The 23,602-nt window shown below is 42.6% G+C and overlaps 1 protein-coding gene across 3 annotated transcripts in view; it reads right to left on the minus strand.

Moving 5' to 3' along the window:
* The window catches only part of znf423 (zinc finger protein 423), a 149,083-nt gene that overhangs the window by 60,103 nt on the left and 65,378 nt on the right, over positions 1 to 23,602 (minus strand). For 2 of the 3 annotated variants that reach the window (XM_026927149.3, XM_026927148.3), the window contains exons 4-6: positions 8,320 to 11,744; positions 7,870 to 7,954; positions 478 to 501 (exon numbers count right to left, since the gene is read on the minus strand). In XM_026927149.3, the coding sequence (XP_026782950.1) occupies positions 478 to 501; positions 7,870 to 7,954; positions 8,320 to 11,744 (3,534 nt within the window). The remainder of the gene's footprint in view (positions 1 to 477; positions 502 to 7,869; positions 7,955 to 8,319; positions 11,745 to 23,602) is intronic. The other variant, XM_026927150.3, reaches the window with a different exon arrangement.

The raw sequence follows: 23,602 nt of genomic DNA on the forward strand, positions 1-23,602 counted from the left end.
GGGGTCAAATGGCAGTCTGGTGTGTGATGTTGCCATGGCGACTGGTGCACTTCATGCTTCAGGCATCGGGCTCATTGGGATGAATAAGTAAGAGTCAGGAGTGAGATGTGCCATTAGCTGCAATCTCCGGAGAGTTCTTCTGTTCAGGTGTGCATGTGTGTGTGTATGTGTGTGTGTGTGTGTGTGTGTGTGTGCGCGCACATGTGCGCGTTCCCTCATGCCCCTAGCCCCGCCTCATGCAAAAAACAACCACGTAGGAGGTGAATGAACGTTTACATAAAGTGGAAAATGGGAGGTGCATGGATGAATGAAATGAGATGCTCATGTACTTCTCAGCCATTCTCTTAAAATTATGAGTGATCTGGACATGCATCGCTTTCTGTACTCTATACCCACTAGTTAAACGTTCTTCCTCTGCACTCTGTGCAGTGTGTGTGTGTTTGTGAGGGGGATTATGGAGAGAGATGGGCGACAAACCTGATGGCAGCTGGGCGGGCTCTCCTGAGGCACATCCGACAGGCAGGGAGGGGTGGAAAGAGAAGGCAGGGTGACAGTTAGTCAGCAGCTCCATGATCATATGGGGGTTAGATGGGGGACATGGTACAGACATGGGGATTATTATGGGGTGGGTGGGAAGGATCATTCACTGTGAAAGTGAGGAAGGGTGGTGATGTATCTCATACTGTACATACTTCAATTCAATGTGATTCTCTATGCTGTGTATTGTTTAAACATGTAGGTATGTCATATGGATTATGCAAGTATGGTGATATATGTATAGCTACTCCAAATATTCACTTGACCTGCAACATACTTAACTAGTTTTCTTGTAGGCCCATTTAGATTATTAAAATTACCTTCGTGATAGTTCACGCCTGGATGCTAGGTGCAAATTGAGCAGCACTCTTGGAGCAGGTGTTTTTGAATGGAGCCCCCAGTCCCTCCAACCCCCACCTCCCACCTTTTTATACTGAGAAGACATGGACTAAAGAATCCTATCATATTCAATAAGTGAAAAATGTTGTCAATTAGAATATGAGGTAGCATAAAAGGAAGTGACATTAAAAATAAAAAAAATGTAAAACTTGCACAATGAAATGAAAATACCCCCCTCCAATTTTAAACAAATATTTAATTGTAGAATAGTATACTATTCCTCATGAATAGTCCTAATTGTATTATTAATTAATTTGTTATCTCTACAAATTTGTGTCAGTTTAGTGAAATCCCAATTAATTGGCTGCCCGCCTATGAAATAGCGCTTCCCACTATAGTAGTACACCACAGTGCCTGAAAGTGTGATGCCTAGAGAGGGGTGAAAAATACTGCAGCTACTGCCTCAAGTGGCAGCAACAGCAGGGAAGATTCACAGATTTTTTTAAAAATACTTTCATATTTGCTTAATATGGAATTTGCAGGAAAAGTGTGGACAATTTATATAATTTAAAGATATCATATTTATTTATTTAATGTCCTATATATTGCTGCTCTCAAACGGTACTCCAAACTTTTTGTGTGTAGTTACTGTACATTATCCCCCCCCCCCCCCCCCCACCCCACCAAAAAAAAAAATCAGTGGTTGTTAGTCAGCTTGGCTTAATACTGCTCCTGGCTGGAGTGGATATCATTCTACCAAAATTACTTTCAATTCAATGTTATTTGTATAGTGTTTTAACAATTAATTTTTCTACACAGGAGATGTGAATTTTTAATTCCACAGTCTAAACAGTTAATAACTGAGACAAAACCTTGTTCTGGGCAAACTCTATCCTCTGCACAAAATTCTTTGTTTTACCTTAAATCTATAGAGTGTGAAAATCACATGGCTATAATTTCAGGATTAATCCCTCCCTACATGTCTAACTTGCAAACTGGACCTAAGTAACTACTATTTTATGCTGTAAATAATGAAATATGATGTAAGATTAAATGAAAGCATCATATAAGTGGCTTCCACCAGGCCACACATATACTTTTAATTTCTTAAAACAGTTTTATCTCTGTGCCAGACTTATATTATCATAAATACAGTGGTTACTAACAATTGTTAGTGGTGCTGGACTTAATACAGCTCCTGGCTGGAGTGAATATCATGCTGCAATAAAATCAGTTTCAACAACATAATTTTATTTGCATAGAACAATTGATATTGCCACAAAGCAGTTTTACGGAAATTCTAAATAGCTAATTTCCCACTAGTTCTTAAGCACTGGCAAAAGTTTTGGACTTGTGAACAGTAAGTTGTGCTGTGTATGTGTGGTGGCAAATGAGAGGAATAATGATGACTATTAGACGATGATCACTATCAGAGAGGGGCAGAGAGAGAGAGAGAGAGAGAGAGACGGACAGAGGGGGGTGAAGAGGCTGACTACAGCTCAATTCACTAATAAAGGCAGATGAAAGTGAGGTTAAACACAATATGCTAATTGAAATGTGTTGGCTGATTAAGGGCGATTGAGAGGCGAGTGGGCGTGCTGTGAGTTCTGGGCGCTGGTGATTAGTGCGGCATTAGTGTCTGCATGCTTTTCCTCATGACGTACAGAACAGCGGTATGGAGCGAGCATGTGTGTGTGTGTGTGTGTGTGTGTGTGAGAGAGAGAGAGAGGGCGCGAATGGGGAGGGAGGTGAAATGAGTAAGTCCCTTTCCGCTGCTCCAACCTCTCTCCTTCTGTCCACACATACACACACACACACACACACACATACACATTTCAGCATTCTGCCCACACATTCAAAGAATAAGAAAACTAGAGAAAAACAGCAGAGCCCTGAGGAGACTATAACGCTCGAACAAACATACCAAAGAGCAGAGGCAGTGAGGCTGCGCTGCCTAGCAAAACGGAAACGCTCCAGAACATCTCGCCTTATCACAAGGAATGTCAAGTGCATGTCAAATTCGGAGCACAGGAAGCAGCGTAGGCCCCGATCCTCCATGAATTGTTTTAGTTGCTCTGTGTTGTTTGTTGCTTTGTTTGCTGCTTGACTTAAAATCTCTCTCTCTCTCTTTCTCTCTCACTCTCTCTCTCCCTGTCTTTGTGTGTGGGGGTCTCTCAGGAACACAGCTCCTTTTTCTGCGGGCTTTATTGTTTTCCGCTGTGCAGCTGCAGACCCTCGGGATGCCCCCTGCAGGTGTGAGAGCATGTGAGTGCGGGTGTATGTTTTTGGCTATGAGTGTGTGTATGTGTGTGTACTGGTGGATGCACGCTTCTCCCCCCCACCAGCAGGGTGCGCCACAATGCTTGGGGAGGCACCAAGGGGGGCAGCGTTAAATGGAAGCTAAAATTAAAACCTGAGCACTGGCATGTCTGTGATGTCTACACACACACACACACACACACACGCGCCTTGTGGGGGTAGCCTAGCAGAGAACCTTGAAGCTCAGTGGGGATCTGCTATATTTAAATAAATATAAACCAACTGAACCTCGCTTAAACTATAAACAATGATCCATATTTAACAAGCACTCAAACAGTCATGTCATGAAAATTTATAGCTGAACTCTCTTTTTTGTGTGGCATTCATTCTTCATTTCATCTCTGTTTAAACCTGTACCCACAATTCCATTCCCTTCTTTTCCTGTGCTGTCCTCCTGGAGCTTGCAGGTCCTCAGTAAAGCAGGTATCATAATACAGAGCAGTGCCTTGCTGTCACTCACGGGGGAAATGAGAGGGTCCAAACCGATCCTTCCATAATTTAGGGCGAGATGGTGGACAGGATGGAATATTATCAGTCTTATTACTATGATTATATGCATCTCTTGCCAAGATGGCATAATAAGTGGCACTGGCTTTGTGGCATGACACTGAGGGGGTGATCAACCCCAACCCCAGCAGCCTTCTTGACACAAGCCCTAAACCGGACTCTCAAGGATTATGACAGAATAACAAAAAGAAAAAAAAGTAAGACATTGGAAGAACAGGTGAAAAGGTTGTCTCAATTCACTAATAAAGGCAAATGAGAGAGCGAGAGAGAGCGAGAGAGAGAGCTAAAGATAGGACTTGAGAGGAGATGAATATTTTCATCTTTTTTAGTCATCAACATCCTCAGCATGTGTGATGGATTTAAAACATCTCTGTTTTTGTTTGAGAGGAAATAGAAATCTATCAGGATTAAATTATACAGTGGGAAGTGTCTAGTTTTGAGCAAATAACCCTCCCTTAAGGCACTCCAGCCATGGCTAGAATTACTGTGAACCCCCTCCGTAATGCAATCCCATACTGACCTCATATCAGTAAACACCTGACACACCAATACTCTCGTCCACTTCATTGAGACATAATTAACAAGTTAATGAGATGAGACACGGGATCAACTTTGTACTGTAGTAGCTGTATTCTAATTAATACAAACAAATCTAATCGTGCATGCGTCATACTGTGTACCTGTCGTGTGAATCCTTGAGCTGACAGTGAAACAACCTAACTCCTGATTCACTGTTTTTTTAATTTTTATTTTTTTAATCAATTCAAAAGAGATTTTTGTAAATTGAGGAAGATTCCATTAAATACAATACACTAAACAGCAAATCAATTCAGTGAGTTAAGCTTCTTTAAGAAATATTATAATTAGCTTGTGAAAGCTACTTGAGCCAGTCATATGATGTCAGAGGAGTAAAAAATATATCATATATATAATATGCATGTTCTCCCTGTGTCCATGTGGTTTTCTCTGGAATCACTGGTTTCCTCCCACCTTCCAAAACATGTCTGTGGGTAGATTGGCTATGTTTAATTGCCCCAAGGTGTGAATATGTTAATAGTGTATGTGGGTGTGCATGGGGCTGGGGATGGACTGATGTCTTATCTAGGGTGCTTCAAACCCAGTGATACTGGGATAAGCGCTGGGACAACCATAACCCTGATCAGTGTTTAGTGAAGATGAATGAATAATCATGCTGGTTCATTCAACAAGCATAAGGAATAAAAACTCCCATTCCTTCAAGTTGCCCCACTATTCAGGTTGTGCTATGATCGTGCCTGCCATCTGCACTGGTCAGATTATTTACAAAAAATTTTTTCAACGCTCCTGTCCTTCCATTCCAGTAGACCATGGTAGCCTTAAACATGAGCCCAATCAATCCAGTCAATTAACTCCTATTCAAACAGCATGCAGTCAAGATAACTGAAACTGACAGAAATAGTATAGACAACATTATAGGCCTTATTCAGTTCTTGTGACTGTATGAGCTATTTTTTTAGGAGGAGGAGGCTGTACTGTGAGATTGGTACATTTGAATCCCAAACTCAAGGGGGTCTGCCAGTGGAGCAGAGTGACGGCAAAGGAAATGACACAGGCTGCGTGACTGCACAGCAGTGGGGAGATCGCAGGTGGAAGAATGAAGAAGAGAGAAGGAGCAGATGTTGCAGGTTTGACTGGTTAAACTGATTGAGATGAGGTGTCATCTCTGCGGTAATGATCATTCAGAGACGAAGAAAAGCGAGGGAGGGAGAAGTAGAGGGGGTGGGAGGGTGGTGAGGTATGATCACACCTACACTTTTGGGAGGGGGGTTGCGATGGAGCGACACAGGAAGGTGTATCAGCAAACATGCAAAGAAAGAAAGGTAAAAAAAAAGCCTGTGTGTGAGTGCGTGGGTGTTATCAGTGTACGTCAATTATATTTTAGGCTGAGAATGTGTAAATGGGCAGGGATGAAATGGCAAAGAAAAAGAATGGGAAAGAGGTGCATACACACCTAAACCCACATGAGCAGAGAAAAAGACATGTGCTGTCAGGATAACTAAAAAAAATGGGCCAAATCCAATTATTAATACTGATGAACAATGCATTAAAATACAGATTAACAACAGATATGTTAAATTTTAAAGGCACGGGATTAAACAAACCCATACTTGCATACTGAATGTTTGATGGTTAGTGCCATGACAAGTCATACAATTCATATAAGATCCATATATAGCATTTCATTAATGTAATTTATTTCCAGAAAAAAGTGCCTCACATTCTGCAATCTTTAGCAGCTCATCAAAACTGTCTTCTGGCATGTTGTTTGCAATAGTACAATATACTCTCTCTTTCTCTCTCTCTCTCTCTCTCTCTCTCTCTCTATATATATATATATATATATATATATATATATATATATATATATATATATATATATATACAGAAAAAGTACAGACACAGTTGTGTTAACGACTTCGATGAGAAAAAGAGGGCCTGGAATATCAAAGCCATATTATAGCCTTAGAAGTCATATATCAAAGCTGACAGATAGTGTAGCTTTTTAATGATTGTTTTGTAATCTCTGGCAAAAAGGAGAATGGCAGAGTGAGAGCATGCCGCACTTAGAGCTCCTCTGTGATCTCGCTGCAATTTTCTGCCAGCTAAAGCGATGTCTGATAAAGGTTAATACACTGCTCTCTCTTTTATTATGTTATGACATCATCAATCTTTGAAGGGGGTGAAAAAAATAATAAAATAAAAAAGAGCACTCAGAATAATCTGCCTCAATTCCATAATTAATCTCCTCTAGCTTTTCTGACAATTATGATGTTAATTAAGCCAAAATTCCCTTCATGGCAGTGGAGAGGCAGGTGATTCTCCTGCCTCTTAACCACATAGGCCTCTATCTTTACCATGATCAGTGGAAGAGGGTAAAATGAGGTGGGAGTGCTTACAGTGTAGTACATATTGGACTGTCTGGGTTTAGAGGGAGAGTGCTGGGTCTTAGGCAATACATGAATGGATTATATGGTTGAACTGATTGAACATGAAGAAGGTCAGGCGTTTAAGAGGGTGTCACTTCTGGAAAGTTATGTCTAGGGAGCTGAATAGCTGAAAAATTAGGTATCATAATCAGTCCTATATGCAGTTGCTCCACTTTAGAATGAACTGTCATGTACTGAGAAGTCGCTAAGGCTCAGTGTGTTGTACCATTTGTGCTGAAAAATTCCTCAAAGGCCCTGCTCGTTAATCTACACTACAGTCTGCTGCTGCAGCAACTATTACTTAAAGAATAAAAGAACCAACAGAGGAAGCAAATGCTAAGGAACACTGCATTGCTAAACCACCACACTCTGGGCCATGGCTTTGAAAACGTCATCCACCTGGTAAAAATAACTACAATCTGACGCAGCACATTATGACCCTAATGTCTCATCAACATAGTTGGACCATTCGAAAAACATAATTAGAACAGGCAAAGAGACTATTTGTGGCTTTGATGTCACGTCTTTTGTTTAATCCTAACCATGTGTCTAATCCTATTAAATCTTGTCTTTGGTTACCACCAAGCTGTAGTAGACAATTCAGTAGGTGTAGATACTAAATCATGACCCCTGAAATAAAATATGTACACCTTTTAATAAATAATATCCCTCAGAGCACAATTTGCAAATAATAATATCCTCTCAATGTACCATAATTTCCAATACAGTCAATTAGATAAAGCATATTTGTAGCCCACGTTTTTTTAAAACAGAAAAAACTACAGAACACACTGTTGGTAATTATCCAAGATAATATCTGGGATGAAGTGAAGGAGAAAAAACAACAGCTGACCTAATTTTTTGGCCTTTGCAGAAGGAGTGAGACCTGCAGTCCCAGCCTTGGCTGTGTGGTGAAGAGTTACCACAGCACTCAGACCTGCAGCCGCAGCCTCAGCTGCGCACTCAAGTGTTAAACAATGGAACAGCTGTCGAGAGCGACATCTGCGATCCAGAAATAGAGCTGTTCATTTCACCTGTCTGTCTCACACCTGTGTGCAGGGAGTGAGAGGGCTAGGCAGGGCTACAAAAGGAGAAGGAGGAGAGCCTGGCGAGCAGTCATGCACTCACAACAAGGCATGCACATTCACACTCACGCACACACACACACACACATACAGACAAAACGAGGGTGTTCACTCACCAATCATGTGATTGGCCACGTGGATCTGGATCTCACGTTCTGTTTCAAAGGTCATTTGGCATTTGATGCATTGATATGTTTTCTTCTGCAAGACAGCACACAGGATATTGGAACTTAGAACAGGTTATTTTATATATCACACTTAAAATTTCACACAGTTTTTCCCTGTATCATCCTATCAAAATTTTCCTATCTCTTATACTGATCCAAGACAAAGACTGAGTTACCCTGGAAATTCATCATCAATATCTAGCAGAATGAAAGGGTCGTACAAAAGGCTGGATGATGGCAAAACCCTCTTGGGCTCATGGTCATGAATTCACACATCTTTGCTAGCACTCTAAAACTACACACCAATCAAAGATCTAACATTCTTTAGACATAGTAGACCAAGTAATAGCCCACTTAAAAGTTCTCTAGAATTACTACTTAGCAATTTTTAAAACTTACTTTAGGAACAGGTGAGGCCTCTGTTGCTTTTTTAGCCGCACTGGTTTCTGGGCTCATCTCAGGATGGTCTACCTGAACATGGCTTTCCAGATCCTCCAAGGTCTCAAACTTCACAGCACACTCAGGACAGCGTAGTCCAGAAGCACCTTTCTCTCCTGGCTCTTGAGGGGTTACAACGCCACTGGGTGACTGACCATTAGTGCCTCGGTTCATGCAGCCAGCACACAGCCCAAAAGGCAGGCCATTGACATCGAGCTTGACCAGCTCTTGCTTGTTCTTGAACTCCTTCAGACAGAGGGCACACTTATATAACTTGTGGGCCTGCAGCTGGCCGTTGGGTGATGATGAGGCCGAACCTCCTCCCCCACCACTACCACCTGATGAGGAGAGCTTCTGCATGTGGAATGTGCCATGAATCTTCAGCTCCAAAGTGGAAGTAACAGTCTGCATGCAGACCACACAGCGGAAACCTGTCAGGGAGTTCCTCAGGTCAGGATGCATCTGACAGTGTTCAATAAACTCCTCCTCACTTTGGAGGGGCATCTTGCAGATGCGGCAGGTGCCTGTGTCCAGGCTCTTGCTGTGGGTGACTTTGTGCTCTGTGAGTGTGAGTAGAGAGGGAAAGCGTTCTCCACAGATGGGGCACATGTAGTGCTTGGCCGGCCCACGGTGAGTTTGGGCATGTTCTCTCAAGCCATTCTCAGAAAAGAAGGTTCTCGAGCAGACGTTACACTTGTGATTACCCTTGATGAAGTCAGCCTTCTTTTTGCGGGACCCTGCGTCATCCTCCCCAGGCCTTATATTGTGATCACGCAGTCGATGATTTTGGAGTAGTGACTCCATAGTGTATGCTGCACCACAAATGTCACAGGCATACATTGGCTCTGAGGCATCTAGTTCTTCCTCTCCTCCACTGGCTTCATGGCTGTTTGCAGTTTCCTGAGCCCCTCCCTTTAGTAGCATGTTTTGCAAGTCAGCCTGTTCTGCCGCTGCAGTTGAACCTCCCCCTCCACGCTTAGAGCTCTGACTCACCCCATTTGGAGTTCCATTCTGACTTCCTCCATTTCCATTGCCATTTCCTCCATCAAACATGCAGTGCTTCTCTCTGAGATGTCGCTCCAGCAGGACAATAGCATGGAAGGCCTTCCCACAGATGCGACAGTTAAATTTTTTACTGTGGGTGGTGATGTGGCACTGGAGCTCGACCTCTGTACCAAAACTCTCCCCACAGAATATACACTTGCGAGCTTTGCTGGCAACACCTGGCCCAGTGGGTTGACTTAGGTGACTGTGCTTCACATGCATCTGCAGATCACTCTCCTTGCGGAAGTCCCATGCACATGCCGTGCAGCGGTACATTTTCTTCTCATTGCTGTGTTTGACAGCCAGGTGGACTTGGATGGAGACCTTGGAGTCAAATACTTCCTGACACAATGTGCAGTGGTACAGCACAAAGGTGTGCATGTCCAGCAAGTGCTTTTGCAAATCATCAACAGAAGAGAACTGTTTATCACAGCTCTCACAGACATACTGTGTGGAGGTGGTGGTGTAGTGTATGGTCAAGTGCTGCAGCAGGGACTCCTGAGAGTCAAAGTCCTCTTTGTTGCACTGAGGACAGGACTGCCTCCTCAGCAGTAGTTCCAGGTGGGATTTAAGGTGGGCCTGGAAGCTTTCAAAGCTAGTAAAGCGAAGGTCACACTGGTTGCAGGGATAGTCCCCATTAGCACCTGCAGGAGCAGAATCACCAGCCACTCTGTGGCGTTTCGGGGAGGAGATTTCCACATCAGAAGAAGCAGGACTCAGGTCTGCCACTTTGACTTTGCGCTTGTTGTTGGCCAGTGGGATGTTCTTGTGGTTCTCCTTGATGTGTTTAGTGAGCTTAAGTAGGGATCCAAAGATGGGAGAATTGGTACAATAGGGGCAAGAATACACTTCCATGAAAGACTGTGAAGGCTGCAGTACAGGAGACTCCATCTTGGTCACACCACCTGCATTGTTGCAGTGGGTCTGCTGGATGTGTTCAGTGAGGGATGATTCTGTAAGGAACCCCATGGAGCACTGATTACAGAAGAAGGCATGGTTGCCCTCTAGAGTGGTAGAGCCAGCAACCACACCACTAGGCAAGCAGTGAGAAACACGGATGTGCTCTTGCAGGCTATTGATATCAGCAAACATGTCTGGGCAGTAGTTGCAGTGAAAGGCAGAAACATTACTAAATTGCAGAAGGGGAAAGTTGGATGCAGAGCCCCCACTGGATCGATGTGCTTTCCGTACATGCTCGTTCAGATTGTACAGAGTTGGCAGGGTGTCGAGACACAGTTGACAGGTGTGGCTTTGCTGAGGTTTGTCTGCATGAATAGTCTTCAGGTGAATCTCCAGAACAGCAAGGCTGTTGAAATCTCTCTTGGAGCAATAAGGGCAACTATATGTCACCTTTCCTGACCAGCCTCCCTCATCATGGTCAGAGGATGGGACTAATTTGCGTCTGCCCTGTGCAGGCTTGAGGGTTGAATCTGGAGTGGATCCTCTTTCAAGCGAGGCACTGGAGTCAGGAGTGGCACTGCTCATGGATGCTACACTGCCCAGAACCGGATCAGGACTGGCACTGTGGTTGCTGGAGTCAGGTTGCCGGTGGCTGTCCAGGTGGCAGTAGACATCTTCTACAGATGTAAATTGCTCTGCACACATGGGGCACTTATGTTTCTTGTTGGCATGTATTCGATCAATGTGTGTGAGCAAGGTGCCTTCATCACAAAAAATCTCTGGACAATGGATGCACTGCAGTTCAGCACGGTCTGAAAGCTGAGGGTGGCGTGTTAGTACATGCTTCTCTAACTCATCTGTTTGGCTGAAAGTCTCCTCACAGTAATCACACATGTATAGGTCCTGGTCTTGGTCAGCTGCATCACCCGTGGATCCATCACGCTTGACCTGGTCTTTTTTTGCCATGTGTTCCTTGTTTTTCCTATGAGCCTGCATGTGGCTCTGTAGTGAAGATGTGGAGGAGAAGCCACGCTTGCAAATGCTGCACTTAAAGGGCTTGCTGGAACTATGTGTCTTCAGGTGGATCTTAAGGTGATCACTACGTGAGAAGGCAGCCTCACACTCCTGGCAGCTGTACTTCTTGTCACCGGTGTGCAGCTTGACATGACGGTCACGGCTGCGCTTGTGTTTGAACAGCCGACTGCAGAAGGTGCACTTAAAGGGCAGCTTGTCGCTGTGAATCTGTTCGTGGCGCTTCAGGTAGCTGAGACGGCTGAAGGACTTATCGCAGAACTGGCAGGGATAAGGAAGGCCGGAGCCTCCTTCTTCCTCCCCCATGCCCAGATCGCAGCAGCCATCCCCTAGCATCTGTGATGGCGATGCCACGTCTTTGCTGGAGGGAGAGGACGCCACCCAGGAGAGCCCTGGGTCATCGTCACCATCTGCAATGCAAAACACAGACAGAATAAAAATTATGAGGGAGAAAACACTATCTACACAGAGGTAAATAAGTAAATAAATCACATCCCAGAGGTATGGATAAATAAGGACAGAAATCTAGTTTGTATTTTCTTATACTCCATTTGCAAAAACAGTCGTCCCTCTGATTCAGATTTGAATATGTGTTGGGTTAAATCTTCTCAAATGTGATTACAGGAGACAGATTCAAGTAATTTTAGAGAGTACAAAATAAAACAATTGAATATAAACATTTACATTTATGGCATTTGACAGACGCCCTTATCCAGAGTGACTTACATTTATCTCATTTTATACAACTGAGCAGTTGAGGGTTAAGGGCCTTGCTCAAGGGCCTAGCATATACATCTTTTTGCAGTTAAATTATTTTGTATAAATGTCTACAAACAAAGATATACTGCATATCATTTTGTGAAATTTGATGGGGCCTGACCCAGTCAAAATGTCTATTTAGCATCTCAACTAGCGACCTTCAAAGGAAAGCAAGGGACAGAGCTCATGACTTATTGAGCAGGGATGATGCGTGTGCAGAGTCCTACTGTGGCAAAGACAAACACAGAATTTTCTATCACTGACTGTTTGTTTGGATTATTTTGCTCTCAAAATGTGCACTCTTAATGTGCTGCTAAAAACCTCCGGCATTTCATAACCCCAGATGCTTCCAGAGATGATCTAGGGTAGCATTCAACTTGCAAGCTATAAACGTAGTCATAGACACTGGAACAAAGTCAAAAATGGGGGTGGGGTGTGGCGGGTTGGATTTGACATATTTAATGTTTGTTCACTGCCACAAATTTTATTCAATCAACAACAGTTAAAAACATCTGAGTGCCTGCATAAATTATGTAGCATTTTTGCTGAAAGGCAGCTCAAATAGAATACAGTAGGAATAATAATAGTGCATTCTGTTGCAATTCTTCTCAATTTTTTTATTTAAATTTAAAACAAAGCAAGTTTATATACCGTACAATGGATGCTTTTTTAAACATTCCAATTCTTAGTTATTAAAAGAGCATAGTGATTGACTCAGCTCATACTCTGTAATTCTTTTTTTCACATAGGACAGAGGAAAGAAGAGGTTCTTTAGACATTGTTGCATATTTTTGACATGTGTTATAAACTATATAACTTTTTGTCACTGCCAAAGCAAAAAGATTTGTGGATGAGTGGGCTGTTATTTTTAAAGGGTCTGTAATTAAATATGTGTGTGTTTCATCAGTGATAAAACTCCAAAAAACCCTTCCATCATCCTCCCCACTTTGAGTTCAGTAATACCCCAAAGACCACTAAAACAATGTTGCAAGTTTTGCCCAAGCTTTGAAATGAAAATAAGCAAAACCGTACAAAGAAAAGTGCTTCACGTCAGCTTGTATTGTACAAACTGCGAATAATTGTAACTCCATATGGCAGTAGTAGGATTTCACTTCCTCTGACTCTCCCCATGCACACAAAGGTGAGCGCAGCAGAATTTGTGAAAAATAAATTCATGTGATGAATCGATTCACTTTAAAATGTAGGTGCTGTGCAGAACAAATATATCTCTGTGGGGATTTATGAGTAGAAATTTGTAAACTCATGAATTATAAATTTTTAAAAATAGAGATATTAGTATCAGACTATAGCTATGAGACACATTCACCATTATAAAAATCAATATATAAAATCATACAGTTAGAATCTCATACAAAACAACAAAGTGAAGGTAGGAAAAAAATACAAACCTAGTTTTTGAAATGTGGAGAAATGCCAGTGATAGAGTATTAAATTCGGGGGGGGGGGGGGGGGGGGGGAGCTGCAGCATAGATTTTTGACTTGTGCTCCAGCTCTTCTCTTATAGTTTTGGTCACACTCTCAGATTACACTGTAAAACACCCCTTGTGCCTTCTTCTCCAGTCACTATGGTCCCCTGCCCCACAGTCTTTGGTGTCCATGTCAATATAAGAGCCATCCCAAAACAACCTAAAACCACAGTGACATGGGAGAGAGAGAGCCTTGGCGCCCCAATGAAAGAGCCCAGAATAAAAGCCCACGAGGGACTTAACTGTGGTGAATTCTTTAGCTACACAATAAGCCTGTGGCCCCTGACAGAACAGCCTCTGATCTGGACACTGTGGAAGTGAAGGAAGGAGAGTGGAGGGGAAAAGAGGGGGTTCATACTGACTGACAGGTAAGCCTTCCTGCTGTGGCACAGATACACGTTACCATGGGGCAAGAGATACAAAGGAACACTTGCTCAAGCACAGAGCTGGAGAAAAGAAAGCAAAAGAGGGAAAGAAACAAGATGAGGAAGGAATAATAGAGACTGAGGAGGATGGGGGAACAAACTCCTGGCACATGTGGTCATTCTGGTGAATTATAAATCTATTAATGCTAATGCAATCCCTCTGACTGCGGGAGAATGTGAGAAATCACTTTTGAGAAAGAGGGAGATTATAGTCATTAAATAGCCTTAATCCTCAGAAGTGTGGCTGTCGGAAAATGGAAGATCACATGGCTTTTAGAGGGCTTTTGTCATCCGTCCGCCGGGGGACTTGGCAGGAGCACTAAACAGGGTAAGAAATTTCAATAAAAAGTTGAATTCAAAAAGAAACAGAAAGAGCAAAGGGAGGGAGACAGCCAAAGCCAAGAACAAGCACAGAACCTCAATCTTCTCCATTGCTCCCTCTCTCACTCTCTTTCCTTTTTGCAGCCTGGATGGTCTCCTTCTCTCTTTCTCTGTCTGTTTCTTTCTTTTTCCCTCCCTCTGTCTCCCTCTGTCAGTCCTTCTCTCTTGTTCCGTCTATCTGTCTGCAAACCGTCTTTCATGTTGTGACTCATTACTGAATTATCTAGCTGGCTTGGTGTCATTTCCAGTGGTGCTGGTCTTCGCCTGGCTGGTCTGTCCCAGGTGGAGAGAAGGGGCGTAGGACAAAAGGGTGGAGCGAATGAAAAAGATTGGGGAACACGACTAGCAGACGCACACTCTGATGTCCAGAGGTAGGCTCGCCACCCTGCCTTGAGCCGGAGCCAGTAATTGGGGGACATGATAACAGAAGAAGCCACCAGCAGCACCTGATTGGTGGCCGACTCAATAATGGAGGTTTGAGAGCACCGCCCCCTCCTCGTGTACACCCCCACGCCGCCATCAGCCCAGGCCAGAGAAGACCATGCGGGACTAGCTAATGGGCTGGCCGATGTGCTGGCATGCAGAGCTGGAAACATGGTGAAAAGCTATAATGAAGATGTGCCCAGTCTGATGTCTGTTCTCTCCTCCTTATCAGAAGCAAGGAAAATAGAAGGGGGAAAAGTGAAAGAAAGTGAGGGAGATCAAGAAATTTAAAGTAATGCAGGGATCCCCTCTGTTTCACCCAATATGAGAACCAGTCTGGAGAACCCATTCTGGAGCATACCAGACTGGCTGGTGTGTTCATTACAGCTTTTACACAATCAGAAGTTGTACCCTTTGACAAAAAATAAAAAAACAAAACAGCTTTCCTTATAGAACAATGAACTGTTTGAAACTATCTTGACATACACAAGCCATTGCAAAAGTCTCACAATTTCAAAGTGTATTTTTCTTTAAAATGGGCTGCACCAACATTGCCATATCATCATAATCCACAGAAAGAGCCCAGTCTTTTAGCTAGAGAAGTACAGGCAAACATCCACTTCTAGTCAGATCAGTTCTGTTATCTGGCCCATTAATGACAGAAGATCATTATGTTTAGGATAGTGCAGCACTCTCTACTTTCAGTATTGTAACTGTAACTGATAAAATGAGGATAGAGGAATTATTTTGAGTGTGTATATACATGTGTATATTCATTGTAGAGCTTAATTTATACTTTTGGTTTATTTATGTTTGTAAAATCACATTTGCTGTCATTTATGGTTGACACCTGTGAGTGTTAACGGCATACAGAGATTGAGAGAAAAAAGAGAATCTCTTTAAAAAAACAAAACAAACCTTGGAGTGCTACATTCTACATAAGGTATGCTGACTTTTTAAATCTCTGCTGCTGTGCACTGTTTAATTGCCTCCAAATGTTGCTCGTGTTTAGTCATATACTAAAGTTTAGCAACTTAAACTTACTGCACTTTGTCTTTAAAATGAGTACTCATGCTGGTCTGCATCTGTGGATGTTGTTTTGTACATATGTAGTGCACTGTGGTGTCTATCAGAATTATAACAACTGCATTTCTAACCATTTGAAATTGTTTATTTCATTAAACAATTTTGTTTAATGAAAAGCACTCTCTCTCACCTTTACACTGATTAAACTCTCAGCACACCAACCCCTTTCCATGTGTCTAGTCTGGCATCAATGTGTTTGAGCTAGCTTGGCCATGGCAAACATCTGAATCATTCTTAAATGAGGGAAAATTTGGAAAGAGCCAGCCAGGAAACAAAATAGCATGCTGCCCTATTAGTCAAAGTAAAATTACGGTAAGATAAACAATCTGCACATAATAATTGCTCCACGCAAATGCTGTGTGTTGTTGCAAAAAGAGAAACTAAATCACCTCAAACGCATATGTACATTTTGCTGTTTAAAACCAAAAGCACTGAAAAAGACAATGTTGTTTGAATTATCAGGTACAGGTACAATTATAATACAAAATTTTCTGGGCACAGACATGACAATGACTTTAACATAAATATTAATAGATTATAATAGATACATAAACATTAATACTAATTAAGAGCTGGCTTTTGTACCATGCAGCCATGTGCGCCAAAGTCATGCGGACACAGCCTTTTATATGAACAGGAAACTCAATATCTGCATCTCTTCCTTTCACCTAGTCACATTCCTTAATGCCCCTCCTCACCCCCACCTTTGAGCCTGGCCCCCTGCCCAGACCTCCACCTTTCCCAGCAGGCCTCTGCTCGGCTCTCAGCCCCTTCCCCCTGGCCCTCTGCCCACTGCCCCGGGCTGGAGAGCTGCACTGTAGGGGGCAGAAAAACAACTTCCACCCCAAGCTCCCACATGGTCGCCCAGCATGCCAGTCAGACAAGCCTGGAGCAACGGCCAGGGGAAAGCAACTTTCAAGAGGCTCTTTTCTCTCTCTCTGGCTCTCTCTCTTTTTTCCCTCAGCCCTATATGTGCTTTATGTTTTAACCTCTGCTACCCCATTGGTTTGTTACCACACCTCCATATTCTGACTCTTTCTCAACTTTCTCCTTAGGCAAGTCTCACTTATTCACTCGTTCCTTCCTTTCTTCCTTCCTTTTTCTCTAGGCAACAGAACAGTCACAAACAAACATGACAGAGGACAAAACTGGCCTGAAAGTCAGAGAGACACTGTGATATATAAAGAAAAAGAGACCCAGAGAGAGAGACAGGAGGGCGCATCACACAGGTATTGGCCGCATGGTCAACAGTCCTTTGAGAGCGGTCTCTGAGACCAAACACCTGTTCTAGGATACTGAAATACGAAAATACTGGAAAATCTCACACACATACACACACACACACACACACACACACACACACACACACACACTTAAAAATCCACTCACTCCAGTTTTGCTCCTCCATGCTGTTCTACATATTCTTTTAGTCTTTTAGTCCCCTTGTGACACCATGCTGACACAATCATGCTGTTCTGCGCCCCTTTGCTTCTCAAGGGAGACAGTCTGCAATGGGCAAACACACACACATACAGTGCATTTCTACCAGCTCTGCAAATTACCCATAATCTTCCGTGTTGCTGCTATCTCCACTGCCACGTGAGCCGTGCTGTTCTTAAGTACCCATGCTGAATTTGGTTACCCTTATTGTTCAGGCACCATGCAAGCTGAGCAGGGACATATGAGTGGAACTAGAAATAGTGCAGATCATTTATTGATCAAACACATTTGCACAGAATCATCTTTATAAATATCTCTGGCTGGAATTGCTTCACCATTGCACCATTTTACTTCACCATTTTAAATCTCAAATGGTTTCCTATTCTCTAATTCTGTGCCCTACATATAACATAATGAAGCTAAATGCCCTGTCTAGTGCCCTCACAAATTTGTGTTTCAGCCATACATGCATAGCATCTTTTTTTTTTGCTTTTTAAAAAAAATTCTGTATTTTCACTAAGGATTAAAGTATTATCATGCTTAGTTGTGTTTGTGTGCTTGGGCTGCCATTAAGTGAAAGTTTGCTCATCTGTATGTTCACTAAATATTAAAGTATTGTCCCATATGTGTTTAGCTGCTTCCAGTAAAGCAAACTAGCTATGTCTTGTGCTTAGTAGTTCACTTGAGAGAAATGTAGCAAATGAGAAAAATCAAAAGAGAAATGCCTAGTTTCATTTACAATTTTTTTCTTTTTTGAATTTCATATAGTATCAAGTCATCACCCGATAATCTACAGAGAAACTCCTCCTAATTTAACATGTGATAGGACACACACTTGTTTGGTATATGGATTACCCTGGCTTCTAATCTGTTGCCGAGCTGTGGTGAACCGTGCTGTTTGGTGGAGCAGTGCTAATACACACACTACTGTCCAGTGATGATCCCTGCTTGATAAAGCTGACACACTCTAGTCAGGAGGCCCAGTGGACTCAGTTGGGTGCTTCTCCCAGAGGACCCCAAGTGAAAACACACAAATCCTCACATGCTCCTCCTGTCAGTGGACAGGAAATCAGTCAAGGTTCAGAACTGTGGAGGATATTCAGCTACAGACCCACTCTCAGACACAAACAGAACAGGCGGTCTGTCAGGGGCCTGAGTCCTGGAGGACACAAACACACACACGCTGCCCACAGCCCATATGGAGCAGTTGGCGCCCAAAAGTGTCCAGGCAGCCGGCTTCATTCCCAGGGCAGAAGGTGAAGGGCAGGGGGCCGGAGGCCTGAAGCTGGGGACATGGGGCCAACATCAAATCGGCCCCACAATCCCCCAACTCCCCTTCACAGACCCCCCAGCTGGGTGCAGTCAGAATCAGGACACGGTATAGGATGACGTTGACTACCTTAGTACACTTTTTGATTTGTAATGGTTTCCTTAAGCAGAATTCAGTACCATCATGATGGTTTATACTGCCTTTAAGTGTCATTGGAAATATTGTAAACATGCATACTTAAAAAGTTGCAAATAAACATCCTCTCAAGTTGTACTTACAAGTACTTATGAGCTTTGGAAACAATTTTCAATGTCTGACTTTTTATCTGTACTGATAGCTTTACTACTACTACAATGGTAGGTCATTCCTACTGCTTTTAGCTGTTGCTGCTTTTAGTTGTTGCCAATTAGGCAATAGACACTGGCTCATATTTTCTGCTAGCTGTCTTATGCACATTTTTAGGAAGGATATCAAAATAGATCAAGCCAAAACGCTAACATTAGCTTGTGCAATGCAGTTAATACACAGAATTAGTAATTACAAACTCACAAGTAGGAAACAGGACCACACCAGGAGCATGTTAAGAGAGCATCAGTACATCTTAATAAAGATTTAATCTCCACCATTAGCAGGAACTTGATTTCTTGATTACGTTTCTCAAATGCACACAAAAACACGTTGTTGCTATTGGTTCTCCCCAAAAATATGCTTGTGCATCCCTGAGGACCTTGTTCCTTCCCAAAAACATTGAACCTGCATTAGCAATATACAGATGTAAAACAAGTTAACAGTGAATATCTGAAGGACAGAGAAGAGAGGAGGTGAGGTTGCGTGACGACAGGGGCACTGGCAGTGGTTAAGAGGCGTTTGACTCCAATGCAGCACGGTGTGTGTTAGCGGCGGGGGCCTGCACCGTTAAACAGCTGCACATTAATTACATGTGAAGTGTACCAAAACAAGTCTCTCCGCTGCTCCAGCGTCAGCAGGCCAAGACATCTGGCATCTGCTCCCGCTTTCCACCACACATCTTTCTCAGCATCTCCTTCACTCACTCCATCATGCTGTTTCTCATTTTTCTGTGCTCTATCTCACTTGTCCCCCCCCTCCTTCTGACACAAACTGTCCTCCGTCTTTTGTTTGCCCTTATCTTATATTCCTTTGATGACTCTCTCATGGAGAGCCTCTGTCTCTCTAGCTAGAGTGCCTCTATGAGTTTGCTCTGGGAGTCAATGGGAAACAGCTGTGTACCAGCCTTGCAGGAAATCAGGGCAGCAACAACCTCACTTACCCCCACCCTCACCTCTCTTAGCCTGAGTGCATGCCCCTGAAATGAGCGAACATGCAGCACTGAACATGTCTTTGTGCAGTCTCGGAGTAGCATACACTAGTCTCTCTGATGTATGTGTACTCTGGAGCAAAAGCTCTTCGCCGAGATCACACAGTCTTGTCTGCCACTTGGCCCTCTTTGATCAAAAAGAAGCTGTAAAGCATCAGGTTAAGGCTCACCTGCTCCCCCTATTAACACTCACTGCTTGTCTGCTCCTGAACTGGCCTCCTAGCACACACATAAACACACTGAAACACTGAGCTACAGCCTCGGCCACTGCGTTTACACCAAATCACAGCCGGCTAGAGGAAGCGTGAGATGTGGTTTCATTGTGTTACATGAAAATGCTCCTATATGTAAACTGACAAAGATCATTTAATTAACATTAACTACACAGAAACAACTGTTAATATGTTCTGATGTTAACTGCTAGGATTACTGAGTGTGAGATTTGTTTAAGGAAATAATCCACCATTTTTCACCTGCTCAGAAGATCTGTTGATTGTGTATGTTTAACACAGAATGCCACAATGGTTCCCTGTACTGACTCAAAACTCACTTAAAATGAAAGTCAAAAGGCTCTTTGTCAGAAAATGTTTAAAATATTCATGTTTTAGATGTTCATTGCATTATTTTACAACTGCCCAACTGAACTCAAAACTACACCTATTACTGCAACAAACATGACAGAATGTCTTACCAAATCCTTTCTTATGCAGTTTTATTCATTCACGTGTATTTGTACAAAAAAAAAAGTTCCATACAGCACCCTAAATGGTTCTTCAGTTTCTATGTATAAAGTTTCTGTTACATATCCATTTTGTAATTGTATAGCAGTTAAAAAATTTGTGCTTTTCCAGTATCGGGCGTACTCTGAGGCATTTCATTCTTAACGCATAACCGCAAATTCTTCCCTCTGAAATCATTGTGTACTCTCTGAAAAGACTAACACAGCTTTAATTTATCAGTTTGTTGTAAAAACAGACTAATCTTGTCTCCAAAAAATGTGTCTCATAAACATTTGAACTGAGCAATTGCCCATAGACTTCTGTTATAAGTAAGTTTCTGTTCAAGTTTTTTGTGTTTTTTCTCCGTACAGGGAAACATATGGACATTATCTGCTGTGGTAATAGATTATATGCAATAGATATGGCAGACAGGCGGAAAAATACTAGAGTATTCCTTTAACTTTTGTTTAAGACGTTAAAAATCCCATTTTAAAAGGAGACTTTTGAAAAATTCAGAATCAGAACATGAAGTCACAAAAGGAATAACACGATAAGACAGAAACAGAAAAATGCAGACGATAGCTTATCTTAAAATATTACACACGTATCAGTGAGGAAAAAAGGAGCAAAAAAGCCAAGACTGCAGCACAACTGGACTATTTTAGCAGTAAGAGCAGTAGAAATAAATTAGTTAAAACAGAGACAACTCCCAATTGACACTGCTTGATGAGTGGTAAGTGTGTGTGTGTGTGTGTGTGAGTGTGTGTGTGTGTGTGTGTGTGTGTGTGTGTGTGTGTGTGTGGTCTGTAGCCTGGCTCGCTTGGTAGATGGCCACGCTTGTCTCTGACCATCTCTCATTTTTCTGAACTCAATCAGCCAAACCTCATTGTTAAAAATAGTCTGTGTGCCTGCAGGCTGCCACACTACAGGGGGAAGCTAATAGAGAATGTGTCATACTGACTCAAATGTGTGTGTGTGTGTGCGTGTAGTGTGATTCCACACAAACATGCTGTAACACAAAGGTGCATTATGGCTTTGCAACGGCCACATTAATAGCCAATTAATGGTGTAACATGGCCCATTTAGTTAAACAAAACCAATGAAGTCAGAACCGGTGTTTTAGAGCTTTTTGCATGTCTCTCTTGGCGTAAGGGACACACGAAGAAATTATACAGGAAATTGATTTGGTGTTACTATTATTTTAATTGCATATTTGTACTTTCCTAGTAATATTGATAACTGATTGTGCACTTTGGGGGTGTATACTAAATGTCCAACTAAATACTCTTAGAATTGTTCTACTCCTTCATCATGAAAACTAATTCTGCTGGTTGATATAAAACTGACTGATTTAATCAGGTGTACATCTATTCAGGTTGGCATATGTAAAGATGATAAGCATCTCATATAATGATAAGCATCTCATTCTACGCAAGTGTTTAGTCCATGTCCAACTCTCAAATAAACATTTGCTTTCAATGTGCTGACTCTCCAGTACAGTTTACAGTAACCCACATGACTGAAGCAGGCCATGCAGAAAGTAAACACACGTGCTCATGTGCGGTGATGTGATTTATAGACTGTTTAATTAAGAGTGCATTCACAGATCATATCTTATGTGCCTGAGTTAAGTCCCGTCTGGGACGCCCCCTACAGTAAGATCAGGAGAACTACATCTTCGTTCTTCTTTCTCTCTCTGTCACTGTAACTAAGTCATAAGTCACATAGGCAGGTGGAGAACAAATCAAGCTGGTATGAGGTGATGGAGGTAAGGGTTAAGAATGAGGGGTTTGCAACTGTTTCCCAAAGGAGACATAGGGCCCCTGGAGAGGACCTACACAGGCAGACAGAGGCGTGAAGCTTCTGCCCAGACTGGCACCCCGGGAGCCCCTGCCATCTCATGGGAGTCTAGAGCTGTGAAGAACACCTGGACCTGCCATTAGTGACACACACACATACACACACACACACACACACACAAGCCCTGATGGCAGGCTTAACCACACATACACTGAGAGACACACTAACATTCACATACACACATCACACTTAAAAGAATAGACATATGAATAGTGAAGACACAGACACACATACAGTATATTAAGAAGATTAAGTAAAATATTGTATATGCGCACTATAAAGACACACACACAGTATGGGGTGGAGGAGACACCAGGATGGCAGTATTGAGAAAGCAGAGGATAATTACTGTGGTATTAAACAGTGCACTCCCCAGGGGGGACACCACAGCACCCAGCCGAGGTTCAAGGACATGGAAAGAGCTCCACCTCAATGCTGTTATTACAGAAGCGTTCATTCCTGTCTCCCTCTATCTCCTGATACACTGAGAGTGCCAGCTAATCACTGTTATTAATGAAGCACAGTGTGTGTTTGTATCTCTCTCTCTCTCTTCTTCACACTCACACGCTCACTTGTCAGTCTCACGATTCTGCCATCCTTGAAATAAGCCTTGCCATCCCAATTGTCATCCCAATTCTGACCTCAGATCATATCTCTGAGAGGTTCTTTTATTATATTATATATAGTGTTGTAGTGTTGTATGCATTTTTCCCAAACAGAATTAGGAACTACAGAGTAACTTGTGAAGCCAATACAAAAGTCATTATGTAATCAGACGTTTTTGCACCAGATATTCTAAACCTATATCCTATATATAATTAGCTTAGTGTGCTCTTGCCACCTATACCCTCTTCTAACAACCTGGACATGCGACAAATCAAGAACGGAAAGGGTCACAGACATAGATTTCTTTTAAATAACTGTTTTTTTCTTTTTCCTGCCACAAAATGCCACCAGGTCTCTGTTAACAAAAGCTAATCACATCCATGCCCTGATAGCGCCATCAGATGTGAGCTTTCGACAGCGCCGAGCGCTATGTGGTGTGGCAATTAGCCCAAAAGAATAGCTGTATCAAACCACTG

Source organism: Pangasianodon hypophthalmus, chromosome 6 (genome assembly GCF_027358585.1).
Source record: "Pangasianodon hypophthalmus isolate fPanHyp1 chromosome 6, fPanHyp1.pri, whole genome shotgun sequence".
NCBI classification, from domain to species: domain Eukaryota; kingdom Metazoa; phylum Chordata; class Actinopteri; order Siluriformes; family Pangasiidae; genus Pangasianodon; species Pangasianodon hypophthalmus.